The 14,239-nt window shown below is 40.2% G+C and overlaps 1 protein-coding gene and 1 long non-coding RNA gene across 8 annotated transcripts in view; one reads left to right on the forward strand and one right to left on the reverse strand.

Annotated features, from left to right (window-relative positions):
• cadps2 (Ca++-dependent secretion activator 2) overlaps positions 1-14,239 on the reverse strand; it is a 280,025-nt gene that overhangs the window by 224,750 nt on the left and 41,036 nt on the right. For all 7 annotated transcript variants that reach the window (XM_081607676.1, XM_081607675.1, XM_081607679.1 and 4 more), the window contains exons 6-7: positions 6,808-6,929; positions 638-749 (exon numbers count right to left, since the gene is read on the reverse strand). In XM_081607676.1, the coding sequence (XP_081463802.1) occupies positions 638-749; positions 6,808-6,929 (234 nt within the window). The remainder of the gene's footprint in view (positions 1-637; positions 750-6,807; positions 6,930-14,239) is intronic.
• Positions 1-14,239, forward strand: part of LOC145551906 (uncharacterized) — a 133,509-nt gene that overhangs the window by 92,191 nt on the left and 27,079 nt on the right. The window lies entirely within an intron of this gene.

Below are 14,239 nucleotides of genomic sequence, written 5' to 3' on the forward strand. Positions count from 1 at the left end.
TTGTAAAAGCAAATGGAGTTTTAATTCAGACAGGATATTTGGAAAATCCCAGATTTATCCACTATCCTGGTTTTGTGAAACAGCCCTCTAGCCGTTAGGAGGACGCAGCTGGAACCAAAACATTGCTGAGTCAGGTGGTTTATTGTCAGCCTGCTTTACTGAGGCCTGTCCCTGGGTTTTGGAACATCTAACAGTGATACATGTACCACTGTTTAAGAGGTGGAAGGTTTAGACCTTCCACAAACAACTAGAAATGAAATCTTACTTATCAAGTATTTCACAAACTATAGTTTGCTGTTGCTATTGGTCTACTTTACAGTTTTAACCAACAGAGCAGAGGTGCACACAATATCGAAGATATCTGTTACAAACAGCTTGGATTTGAAATTTGGAAGGGGAGGGATGAGACACTGTTTAGGCCTGTGACTAAATGTAAGTTAATCTCAACTCTTACTGCCATTAGAATATATTGCAGTAATACTGCAAGTACACATTGTCCTAACAGCATGCTGCCTTTCTTCATGGAGAGAAAGAATTTTTTCCAAAAATATTTCCAATCCTTAGAAAGCAACTAATCTAACTCAGCCATCAGTGATTAATTCACAAGTATTCATTTCCATTTAATTTTTGAACTTACCCTGCCCAGTTCCTTGTCTTCCAGAGCCAAGACAGCAGTGCTTTCTGTAAAGAGCTTTACTTTAACCAAAGGCAAGGGATGAGTTGTAGAGAAGTCTCCCTGAGTACCCCATCTACAAAACACCAAATTAGAAACTATGAAACAATATGATGAAATATAGTCATCAAAACAACATCAGTATTCAGACCCATTTTAATTTTTCTCTGTTTCATTGCAGCCATTTGCTAAAATTAAAAAAAAGTTATTTCTCATTAATGTACACTCAGCATCATATCTTAACAGACAATCTTGCATATTTTAAATCATGTAGTACAACAAAAAATAGACCCTTGTACTGAGTTTAGACACATAGAAGGCTTTTGACTGTCAGATGGTTCTTTCTTTAAAACATGATGTCCAAGTTTGTGTTCCACCAAACCATAGTTGATGTAATTGCAGCATTGTACAACAAACTATTAGCTAGGATAAAATTAACCAACACCTATCAGATCCCTGTTCTCTGGAAAACAGATCTTTGTTTCACTGCTCCTTTTTGCTCTTTTCATAGAGCCGTTAAGTCAGTAGACAAGACAGAGGCCAGACATAACAGGAGTTCAGACGGCATCTGGGGAACAAAAGCTGTCACTGTTTGCAGATAATTTACTGTTAGCAGTAGTGTGCCGATCTATTGGCAACTGATCATAATCAGCAAATTTTTGTGAAAAAGTATATGATCATGATCCCTGATCATTGTCTTTTGTTGCTGATCACAAAGACCAGTCACCTGGTCTGAAGGCTGCAAAGTATCTGATACTTTGCAGCCTTTAGAAGTCAGTGTGCAGCATATCTCCTCCTTTCCTTCTCACTGTACAGCAAATTCTAAGTCAGGTCATGTGGAACTTCAACGCTCTGAGTGAATGGGTAAGTTTGCGTCGGGGGTGAAGGACCAAAATGCATCAACAAAACAAATTTAATGACATTTAAAAAACAAGTTCTTAATGGAGTATGGCCAGTTATCGAAGCTCACTGCAGAAAAAAAAAGACGTTTGGCGCAGCCAGACAGCAGGTAAAACAGAGCACAACTACCAACACTCACCCAGATGAGCATGACGATCAGAAAGCTAATAAAAAGAAAAATTATTTAAAAGTCATCAGGGTGTAATAAGTCTGGGTTCTCCCCTCACTGTTGGACCGGTATGAGAAAGTAATATTTCACAGACGTAGCCCAGTTCGAGCTCCACCTGACAGAGGACTCTCAAATCAAACGTTAAAGTTAAAAATCAAAAATAAGATCAAGTTTTTCCCCCAGAAAACTTGCTAAGCCCAGTGGTCTGGCGCTGAGGCAGTCCACCAGCAGCCCAACTCATTTTTGTATTAAAAGATATATATAGTTGATGCATTTAAACAAGGTATTTAGTAAGGTTTATAAACCCATCTTTTAGGAAGAATTCTACTCTGCCTATTCAAAAAAAAAAATTAAGCGATTTTTTTTTTTAATTACTATTTTTCTAACAACAAACAAGCAACGCTTAGCCTGGCGGAGGGGGGGGAGTTCAGGGAAAGCCTGGCAGGTTGCCAGTCTTATCTTACACTAGGGTAACTGATCAGAATCAGTTGCCCTAGTACGTATGCTTTAAAACTTTCACTGTCCTAACATGATAGACAATCTGTAAAAAAAGAAAAAAAGAGCTCCTCTGGCTCCTCCCTGTGTTTTGCAGAATTAATCAGTCAGGACAAAATAATTAGCTCTGCTCTGAGGCCATTTTGATTTAGTAACTTAGGACTGTTTATTTTAAATCAACCTGAATTTACGATAAATGAATGTTTCCTTACAATCCACAGAACAAAATTAAAAGCTTGTCCAAATGGAATTGGAAAGTAGAATCCTTAACATTTTTAGAGGTCACATTGTCAAAGGATTTATCCAGGATTATTTGATGTCAACTAATCTCAAAGTTGAAATTTGATATACAGAGATTAAATTTGATCCCTTTTTCAAATGTATATCCTCCTGACTACCAGGAAAAAAATATTGTCCAATCACCTTTTTTTTTTTAAATTCCACAATCTTTGTAAGGTAATTGGCATACTGAAAACATTTTTTTGGGGAAAAACGTTTTTATTTTTGAAATATGATGTGTCCACTACAGTGATATCAGAACCCCATACATTTGAAATTGAACCTTGATGGCAACCAGTTTTTTCCCAAAGAAAATATCCAAACATCAACTTAAGAGTGAATTTCACATTTACAAAACTGACCACTGTTGCCTACCAAGAAGGTTCTGGGTTCGATTCCCGGCCCCGGTCTTTCTGCATGGAGTCTCCATGTTCTCCAGTTTCCTCCCACAGTCCAAAAACATGACTGTCAGGTTAATTGGCCTCTCCAAATTCTCCCTAGGTGTGTGTGTGCATGGTTGTTTGTCTCTGTGTTGCCCTGCGACAGACTGGCAACCTGTCCAGGGTGACCCCCGCCTCTCGCCCGCTACGTTACTGGAGGTAGGCACCAGCACCCCTCCCGACCCCACTGAGGGACAATGGTGTACAGAAAATGGATGGATGGATGGATGGATGGATGGATGGATGGATGGATGGATGGATGGATGGATGGATGGATGGATGGATGGATGGATGGATGGATGGATGGATGGATGGATGGATGGATGGATGGATGGATGGATGGATGGATGGATACAGAAAAATAATTACAAATGTCCACTACAGAGGACAATTTTTCAACTTTTAAATACTACGATAAAATACAGTCAAAATAATTCATAGAATGTTTTAATATGCTGCTAAGAGACTTATTTAGAATATGCCAACAAAATTTTAAATCAAAATTTGCGCAATAAAAAGTTTTATGCACTTACTTTGTCTCTCCCCATAAAATGTGCTTCTACTGATGAACGTCAGTTTTATGAATGAGAAAAAGGAAGGTAACAAAGCCCCACCCCTTCACATGTGGCATCATTGAAAAGCCCTAAATGTCCTCTGTAGATACCAAAAGGAATTAATTCAGTAGAATGCAGGGAGTGGGAGATATTCAAGTTTAGAAATGTCCTCTACAGAGGACAAAAATGAACTACTGGTAGTCACGAGGATATTCCAGAATAGAGTTGGTCAGGATGAACATTCTTCCACACTTGCTATATCTATTTTAATGTCTACCTATTTAGGTTCCAGAATGGCGTTTCTCAGAATGGGACAGATTAATAGTGCAAGCAGTATAGTTAAAGAAGGAGAAAGATAGACAGGGTCTTCCCAACTTGCAGAACTATTACCTTTAAGCTTAGTTTACAGTGCTTTTATATAGGAGGCACAACAGTGTAAGAAATACCTTTAATATCAGTTTTAATGGACAACAATTTACAAGAGGGGCTGATGATGCCACGACTCAATATCAGGGGTGCCTGATATTTAAGATTATCAGGCACCCCTGATAATCTTAAATATCTTCAGGCCGGGCTGGCCAGGTCAGGCCTGATGCCAATCTTGGGTTTTTGCATAAGTCATTTCAATTTGATATATCAATTAACTGATGGGCACAGTGATATTTCAGCATTAAAATGAGGTTTCAGAAAATGTGCAATATTCATTATAACAAAATTTGATAGGTGCAAAAAACTCCTGCATTTATGGATTTTTTTTTTTGTTTTTATGTACTTGTCACTTATTTATTAGAACACAAAATTGGTTTGGTAAGCTCATCAAGATTTGAACTTCATAGACATGCAGGGTTTCCCCCAGTGTATTATAAGCCTGGCGGCCCGCCATGCTTTACTAGCCCCGCCGCCAGGCTAAGCGTTGCTCGTTTACGTTTCTAGGAAAATAATAATACAAATTTTTTAAAAATCGCTTTTTTTTTTAAAGCCGGGCTGCAAGGGTCTCTGTTGCTCTTAGCATCTCACTAGCAGAACAGATTTATTCCTAAAGGAAAGGTTTATAATGGATAGCTTTATAGTTTATGCATTTAAAGCAGACACCGCGCAACTAATCACATGGCTGCCTCGCGCTGCCGCTGCTTTACCTCAGCGCAGATCGCGCGCCTCCTTTCACTCAAACTGGACACAGGCTGACCTGTATGGATATTTACATCAACTTACTGTGAGGAATTATGATCCTTTGGAGAACTCTAGGTAAGAGTTTAAAACCCGCCGCGTTAGCTCTGGTTGCGCAGCTCAATGTGAACCGCAGGAATAACTTGTAGCGAATTCAGAGGTTGCGTTGTGTAGCGGTGAGAATAATTTATCTTTGTGAACGAACAATTATATGGGGTGTTTACATCTCACCACGCTGCCCAGCTTGTGGCTCTGTGTCCGTCTTCCCTGTAAAGTTTATGGTCCCGTTTGGCCGGAGCGTTAGTGGATAACGAGCAGCGCTAACCTCATCATGCAGGTTCAGCCCGGTGAGGAGTTTTCACGCTCTCCTCGGAGTCACACATCACGCTGATTTCATATTATTTTATTATTATTTTTAGTATTATTTTTCCGGTTACACGATGCATTAAAACCATATCAAATGTTTGTTTGTTGTCTACTTTGTTGGCTTGTTGTCTAGAATTAATGCGCGGAGATCTGAGAAATTCGTCCCATAAACTTGACCAACCAAAACAGTTTCTGTGACAACTAAAAACTCAACAGACATGAAATGGAACAGCTACTAAAGCCACATTAGCAGCATTGAATTAAATCTCCCGTTTGTTGCTCATCTCTGCGCAGTGCAGCAGATTACCTCATCATGAAGGGCCGGTCATAGGCTGTTTGAGGCCTTGAGCAGACTTTGATTTAGGGGCCCCTCTTGCTGCTAAAATCATCAAGACCTCTAACAACTTTTGTGTTAGATTTAGTGAAATATGGGAGAAAGTAGTTTAATTGGCCAGCCTAAAAAGCAATAATCGCAGTTTACCAATTTGTATTTGTAAATTCAAGGATTAAACTCACAGCATCAGATTGTTGCTGTGGTAACAAAAGAATCTAACTATGAATATTGTTCTTTGAGTTTTACAAAGTAAACTTGCCAGCTCCTTAAAATCTTACATTTAAATGTTAAACTATTTAAAATCTTTTATGTATGCCTAAACAATTGAATCAAATTTAACAGCATTGATAATCTCAATAAACAAGTGTTACATTTATGTATCTGTGGTCTGTTTTAAAATATTAGTGTTTATGGGACCCCTGAATCCCCTGGGGTCCTGATAGAGCCGCTGACTTACTTTGGATTAAACAGAAGTGCAAATTTGTTTTTGGACTAGTTGTGGATTTAAATAGCATTTCACTGGAGATATTTTCCCATAACATAATAACACAGTAATACTTTTACATTTCCTGTCAACTTAACATCTCTTAATACAAAAACGCGGTGGACCACCGGTGGACCTCCTCAACGCCCCGACCACTGAGCTTAGCAGGTTTTCTGGGGGAAACCCTGGACATGTGTATTCAATCATGAGAAAAAGTATTTAAGATGGCCAGTTGTTATTCCCCTCTTCGCATCTCCTCTGAAGACTGGCAATATGGGGACCTCAAAACATAAATCAACATTATGATTTAGGGAAGGATACAAAAATCATTGCTGCCAGTTTCCACTGTGAAGAATGCAGTAAGGAAATCAAAGACCTCAGGTACAGTTCTAGTTAAGCTCAAATGTCTGCATGGAGTTTACATGTTCTCCCTGTTCATGCGTGGGTTCTCTCCAGGTATTCCGGCGTCCTCCCACAGTCCAAAACCATGACTGTCGGTTTAATTGGTCTCTCTAAATTCTCCTTAGGTGTGAGTAAGTGTGTGTGCATGGTTGTTTGTCCTGTGTGTCCATGATGACAGAGCCTCACCTGCCTCCCCTGACCGCACGTCATTGGTGGCTACTATCCAGTAGCTCACCACTGTCAGTGTGTGAGTGTGAGTGTGTGTGTGAATGCATAACTGACTGAAGGTAGTATGAAGTGCCTTGGACTTGATAAAATCAATTACCATGTAAAAATCCTGGCCTGCTGATTTGAATTTTGGAAGACACAAACATAAAAAATGTGCAAAGTTTAAAACAGTTAATCACACAGATGCAGACATGATGTGAGAGCGGAGGGAATATTTACACAAGGCAGTCAGAAGAATTATGTCCTTGACTGCTTGCACAAAGGCTTTTACCGCCCGTTTAGAGCTATTGAGTAAAAACCTTTGAGGCGAACTTACTGTGGTCTTGAAGCTTCTGCTTGGTCAGTCTGAAGTTTTTCTCCACCCTCCACCTCCATGGTGCAGTAAACAATTCGGTTTGGAGCGACTGACTTCAGCCCCTGGACCTCATCAATAACAACCTGAAACAGACATGGGAGGATCCATACTAAAATAGTATTCCTGGGATTAATGGTCAGACAACATTTACTTAGACATGTTAGGGTTATGGTGATAAACATTAAACCTTTGCACAGGTTTTCACATTATAACCAAAAACATAATTTGATTTCATTGGGGGGGGTTTGTCATCAAACAAAAACAATTTTAATAAAAAATAATTTAAAAAGAACCATTGCAGTTTCAGCTGCAGGTGTATGGAGAAATTTTTCTGTCATAATCTAAGAGCACATATTTTCAGTCTGAAAGCAGAATTTTGTATCTTTTCTTCTCAAAACTTTTAATACTTTTGCTTAGATATTTATTTTGAAAGCAGGACTTCATATCTTTCTTCTCAAAACTTGCAATATCTGTACTCAAAACTTCTCCTCGCGCTCAGACTTGGCGTGTTTTCACACCTGATAGTCTGGAAGACTCGGTTCGATTGGGGACCAAAATTGTAACATTTGTTACATTTTCAGATTGTAAAACATATTATGCATTCACACTGCACTGTGTCAAACGACCCAAACTATCTGAAAAACCAGCTAGCAATGCTGCTGCAGGAGCCATTACTACATGGTAAGTCATGTCCACAAAACCAGACTGTTCCAATGAGCAATGAGCAAGGATCTGCCACAAAAATGATCGTAGCACTGTTATTTCTTACCCAGTTTCTATAAATATAGCTTAAATTAAAGCTGAAGAAATTGCTGATGTTTTGGTATATAAAATATGTATTCTCCCTTGATATTAATCTATAAACAGTTTGGTTCCCGACGAAATGCACGAGAAGACTAAGCAAATTTCTTTTATATTGGTGAATAATTTATTACATATTTGCCACTGTTAAAATTAGTTTGTCAAAATGTAACAAACCATGATATATACTTTATATATGAGACAAATGAAATATTTCATCCTATTTGATGATTGTTATGAATATGTTCAAACAAACGAGGCAATTCAGTCTGTCATTTATTAATGGTTTAAAAATTACAGCAAAGGGAAAATAAGCTGATAAACAGGTATAAAACAACTTTAATCCATTTATATTCTGCTTTTTCCTCGCTTTGTGTCTCAGGCATGCAGACCCGTTGCCATGACAACCAACACAACATCTCCGTTAACCAAAAGAGCACAGAGTAATATATTGACCAGAATGTCCTGCACTGTCGCAATCTTCCTGCTTTTGGAATATTATGTTGCACTAGAGACGGTCTCTAGTGCAACCGTTTCAGAGTTCGCTTCAGACGGACAGAGACCTAGGTCTTTGGTGGATCAGAGTTTGATTTTTTTTTTTATCCGTTTTGGAGTTCAAATTTTTTGAATTCTAATTCTGAGCTGGTGTGAAAGTACCATTTAATCCAGACTCTAATTCTGTATTAAAGGGTGCGTTTACACTGCAGCCTGAAGTGACCCAATTCTGATTTTTTTGTCGTAATGCGACCTGTATCCGATCTTTTCATGGCAGTGTGAACAGCACAGGTCAGATTCTTTTTCAAATGTGACCCATATCCGATACGTATCCGATTCAAATGCGACCATAACGTTCAGGCCGCATTCATCCGAACTGAATGTCACTGATTCTCAACAAATCTCACTATTCTGCTCCTGATACGCGCAAGTGGGAAGAAAAACAACAACTATGACGGACTATATGATGATTAAGTTGTTAATATGTTGCTCCGGCCGGATAACCTGTCCCCCGTTTGTCCCCAAACAGGGGACAAGTTCGGACTCGGAATTACATTGGTAACCAGAAACTCTGTCTCCTCTTACACATTTGAGCTTAGCTCAAATATGTAAGCTAAGCACCACCGTTAGCCTCCATGTTTACTTCCCCAAACATTGAGCACTTCTTCTTTTATGGCAGTTGGCAAAACACTTAGAACGCTGACGCTATTGCGCCCTCTACTGCGCATGCGGGACACTTTCAGGTCGTTTGGCCGTTTCCACTGCGGAACACATACAGGTTGCATTTACTGGCAGTGTGAATGGCCCTGGCAAAAAAATCGGAATTGCCAAAAAAATCGGAATTGAGTCACTTCAGGCTGCAGTGTGAACGCACCCAAAGACTCCAGAATTAGAGTCTTTCATCAGACTCTAATTTGTTAGTCTATAAAGTCTGATTCATTTGAAAAGCGTGAATGCAAATTTGAATTCCAAAATGAACTAAAAAAGTGAACTCTGATCCGCCTAAAAACCTAGGTCTCACTCCGGTTGAAGTGAACTCTTGCTCTGTTGAAAACATCTGAATTCCAGCTAACTAACCGTTCCAAAAGCAGGAAGTGAATTACAGCGCAGGGCATTCTGTGTCAATACAACCATAAATGGCTTCCCTAATGGAGCCATTTTTTACACTGGAAGTAGGCAGAAACAATGACGTCAGCTTTCTGCTTCGGACACTAAACATCCACTGCAGTGTGCTACTGGTCGCTAACAACTACTGATCTTAGGCAGGACTTTGTTCGCCCAACCAAAGACAACATAGTCACTGTCAGAAAGGTCATTTTTGGAACATGGAATGAACTCACAGGTAGGCGGCAGCGTGGCGTTTATCTTTTATTAGTCCCAAACAGGGGACAGGTTCGGACTCGGAATTACATTGGTAACCAGAAACTCGGCAAACCCAGACACTGTGACACCATGACAGCTCTGATGTCGAAGACAACTTGGACACTAACCCAGACAAAAATCCTGCGTCCCACTAAGGTGCGCTCAAACTTAAGTAACAGAGAGAACAGGTGAAGGAAATAACTAATCAGCAGCTACGGGAGACACATGAGGATAAAATTAACAGGGAACACCGGAAACTACATGGAGCAAAATAAACCCTGACATCAGAAAGAAACACATAGTGAAACACAGAGAAACCTCACTGACTGACTGACTGACTGACCAGACAGACCGATCGATCTAAATCAGGGGTGGGGAACTTCAAGCTTTGAGGGCCGGTGTCCTGCAACCTTTAGATATGTTCCTCCTTCAACACACCTGAGTCAAATAATGAGGTCATCAACAGGACTCTGGAGAACTTAGTGTTTCAGCTGTTTGATTGAAGCGTGTTGAACCTCGGAGACATCCAAGAGTTGGAGGACACCAGCCTTCAAGGACATGGATTGCTCACCCTTGATCTAGATCAGTGTTTCTCAATCTTTTTTGGGCCAGCACCCCCCCAGCCTTTATCCAGGTCCCTCACAGCCCCCCACCAAAGAATTTGTAGGCTACTTTGTACTGACTATTATTTTATTAATATTACTATCACTATTGTAGATGTTTTGATTTTTATGCTTGTTTCTGTATTTATGATGAAAAATAATTTCGCAGAGAATAAAAAAGTCATGGGAATAGAAATTATTTTCACAGGCGTCTATGAATAATGCAATGAATATTCAAGTTAAATTGGTAGGTCTAACAGCAGCCAATCAGAGTGGAAAAAATATTCTTATTTTGTGCCATTTTCTAGTTGTTAAATATTCCACAAAATGACCAGATAAAAGATGTTCAACATGCCAGTTTAAACTTTGAACTATTTGCAAAACGACTGAGCTGCAGCATTAAAACATGGATAGAACTGTAACTACATTAATCATAGCTCTCAAAATTAAAGTGAAAAAACACATTACAGGCTGATCCAACTTTAATGTAATGTCCTTAAAACAAGTCAAAATGAGGCTCAGTATTGTGTGTGGCCTCCACGTGCCTGTATGACCTCCCTACAACTCCTGGACATGCTCCTGATGAGGTGGCGGATGGTCTCCTGAGGGATCTCCTCCCAGACCTGGACTAAAGCATCCGCCAACTCCTGGACAGTCTGTGGTGCAACGTGATGTTGGTGGATGGAGCGAGACATGATGTCCCAGATGTGCTCAATCGGATTCAGGTCTGGGGAACGGGCGGGCCAGTCCATAGCTTCAATGCCTTCATCTTGCAGGAACTGCTGACACACTCCAGCCACATGAGGTCTAGCATTGTCCTGCATTAGGAGGAACCCAGGGCCAACCGCACCAGCATATGGTCTCACAAGGGGTCTGAGGATCTCATCTCGGTACCTAATGGCAGTCAGGCTACCTCTGGTGAGCACATGGAGGGCTGTGCGGCCCTCCAAAGAAATGCCACCCCACACCATTACTGACCCACTGCCAAACCGGTCATGCTGAAGGATGTTGCAGGCAGCAGACCGCTCTCCACGGCGTCTCCAGACTCTGTCACATCTGTCACATGTGCTCAGTGTGAACCTGCTTTCATCTGTGAAGAGCACAAGGCGCCAGTGGCGAATTTGCCAATCCTGGTGTTCTCTGGCAAATGCCAAGCGTCCTGCACGGTGTTGGGCTGTGAGCACAACCCCCATCTGTGGACGTCGGGCCCTCATACCATCCTCATGGAGTCTGTTTCTATGCACATTTGTGGCCTGCTGGAGGTCATTTTGCAGGGCTCTGGCAGTGCTCCTCCTGTTCCTTCTTGCACAAAGGCGGAGGTAGCGGTCCTGCTGCTGGGTTGTTGCCCTCCTACGGCCTCCTCCACGTCTCCTGGTGTACTGGCCTGTCTCCTGGTAGCGCCTCCAGCCTCTGGACACTACGCTGACAGACACAGCAAACCTTCTTGCCACAGCTCACATTGATGTGCCATCCTGGATGAGCTGCACTACCTGAGCCACTTGTGTGGGTTGTAGAGTCCGTCTCATGCTACCACGAGTGTGAAAGCACCACCAACATTCAAAACTGACCAAAACATCAGCCAGACAGCATAGGTACTGAGAAGTGGTCTGTGGTCCCCACATGCAGAACCACTCCTTTATTGAGTGTGTCTTGCTAATTGCCAATAATTTCCATCTGTTGTCTATTCCATTTGCACAACAGCAGGAGAAACTGATTGTCAATCAGTGTTGCTTCCTAAGTGGACAGTTTGATTTCACAGAAGTTTGATTTACTTGGAGTTATATTGTGTTGTTTAAGTGTTCCCTTTATTTTTTTGAGCAGTGTATTTGTTTTCTTCTCTCTTCCGACGTCAACATGAAAGACTACATTTCTACACTTAACCAGTTTTCTAAAGTGGATTTTCAATTGAAGCAGGAGATGATAACTAAAGGAAGACCAACACCGGAGCTGAAAGTTTTGCCTCGAGACAGTTTGATGATTCTCAAACGGAGTAGAAAAGACATGCTGAAGATAGACTTGGCTTTGGATGAACAGATATTTCTGTGCAGAATTAGTGGTGTATGGATTTTATTGATACATAAAGGTAATACAGCAATAAGATGTTTTTGTTTAGTTTTTTAATTAAATGTGCGTTTTGTGGGCTACAGTTAATGTTTAAATAATTCAGTAAAGTAGAAGCGGTAGCTAATCTACCACAGCAATTATTTATAATAAAACATTAAGCCTAAAACGTACTACAACAACAAACTAAATGTTCTGTTCTGTGTGCAAAATTCTTGAATGTTTTTTGGTGTTAAATCCTAAAACATAAAGTGGCATTGTTGTCAGTTGCTATGGCAACGAGACTGCGTTGCTTGGCGAATGCAGATCACTTTGCTGTGGATCATAGCACAAAATTTATACCTACATTTTTAAGTTTCACTGAGTTAACGCGGCTATAGATGACATGTAAAATATTAGTCTTTTTGCCCCCCAGCGTTGTATGCCTGCGCAAAATTTCCATATGTCCAATAACATGGATGGTGTCTATATAAATAGTAAGTCAGTGCCTCACCAACAATGAACCTCACCGCATGTGTATACATATATATATATATATATATATATATATATATATATATATATATATATATATATATATATATATATATATACCAGTGACCTTGGGTACAGCTTTAGATCCTGTTTTTACCAGATCATACAGATAAGTTTGTAAAAATGGACAGAGGCACTGCGGCAGATTACAGTTTATTGAATTCACAAATTTTTCATGAGAAAAAAATAGTAATTTATTTTATTATACCACGTGACCACACTAAAAATGGGAGTCTATGGTGGCCCTGGGATCTCTAGTCTCAATCTAAATAAAACGGCATAGGTCCCAGTAAAAACTCCCTTTACCTAAACAAAAAAAAAGAGAAAAGTTCTTTTAATCACCAATAACCATCTAAAAAATAAGTAAACTCAAACAAAAATGAAATTGAAACAAATCAAAAACTGAAACAGTAGCAGGCCAACCTACACCCAAAGGAAATCAAGTTAGAGAAGAACATTAAGCAGCCAGATAATCATAAGAAACGGCCCTTAACTTCTCTAAAGTGGAACCAGTAAACAGCGTCCTTGACATCACTCTCTAAAGTACGTTTCCTACAACAATCAGTGGCGGAATCAGAAATAAATTCTAAACTCATTTCACGATCAATATTAAACATACCTCTGCACGAGTCATCAGCCTGCATCTGATCTCCTCAACGATCTACCTGCTTTTAAATGTAAATGCCGATTACCTGTCCCTAACAAGCCAGCTGCGCTCTGTCACAGCGTCTTCCATATATGGACAAGAGGAAGAGGGCGCAGCACACATTCGGGGGGACAATATGCCCCCAGCTACATATATATACTGCCAATCACTGTCTAGTGTTGCCGATCACCAAAACTGATCACATTTATCTCACATCGCAGCCTATCTCCTCTCTCCTTAACACTGCACAAGCACACGACAACAAATCCTCTTGGCTGGAACTATAACAATCTAAGAGTAAGTGGGGACGTTTGCGTGATGCGGCAGAAAATTACCTGGGGGGTGAAGGACGTCAAAATGCATCAACACAACAAATCTAATGTGGCATTTAAAAAACAAGCACTTGATGGAGTTTGGCTACATCGAGGCTCAATGCAGGAAAAATGGATGCCCAGAGCGGCCAGCAGGGCTTAAAGTAAAAAATATCCTGAGCCTGAAACTTATAGTGATGATAGAAATTAACTATACCGTTGCTATTGCCACAGTTTAATAAAAACTGTCTTTGAATAGTGCAAACAATTGCTTCTAACAATACAATTAACAAGCTAAACACTCAAATAAGACTTTAGTACATTTCAACTCAAAACGAAATGTAACATGTCTGTGCCCTAAAGGTTTGCCTTACAGGCAAAAATCCCTAAACATTAAATAACAATCCTTTCAATGTTTTTGCAAGTAATTTAGAACATGCAACATTATCAACTAAATCAGTGTTTCTCAACCTTTTTTGGGCCAGCGCCCCCCCAGCCTTTATCCAAGTCCCTCACTGCCCCCCACCAAAGAATTTGTAGGCTACTTTGCACTGACTATTATTTTATTATTAATATTACTA

Source organism: Poecilia reticulata, chromosome 6 (genome assembly GCF_904066995.2).
Source record: "Poecilia reticulata chromosome 6, P_reticulata-male-v2, whole genome shotgun sequence".
Classification (NCBI taxonomy): domain Eukaryota; kingdom Metazoa; phylum Chordata; class Actinopteri; order Cyprinodontiformes; family Poeciliidae; genus Poecilia; species Poecilia reticulata.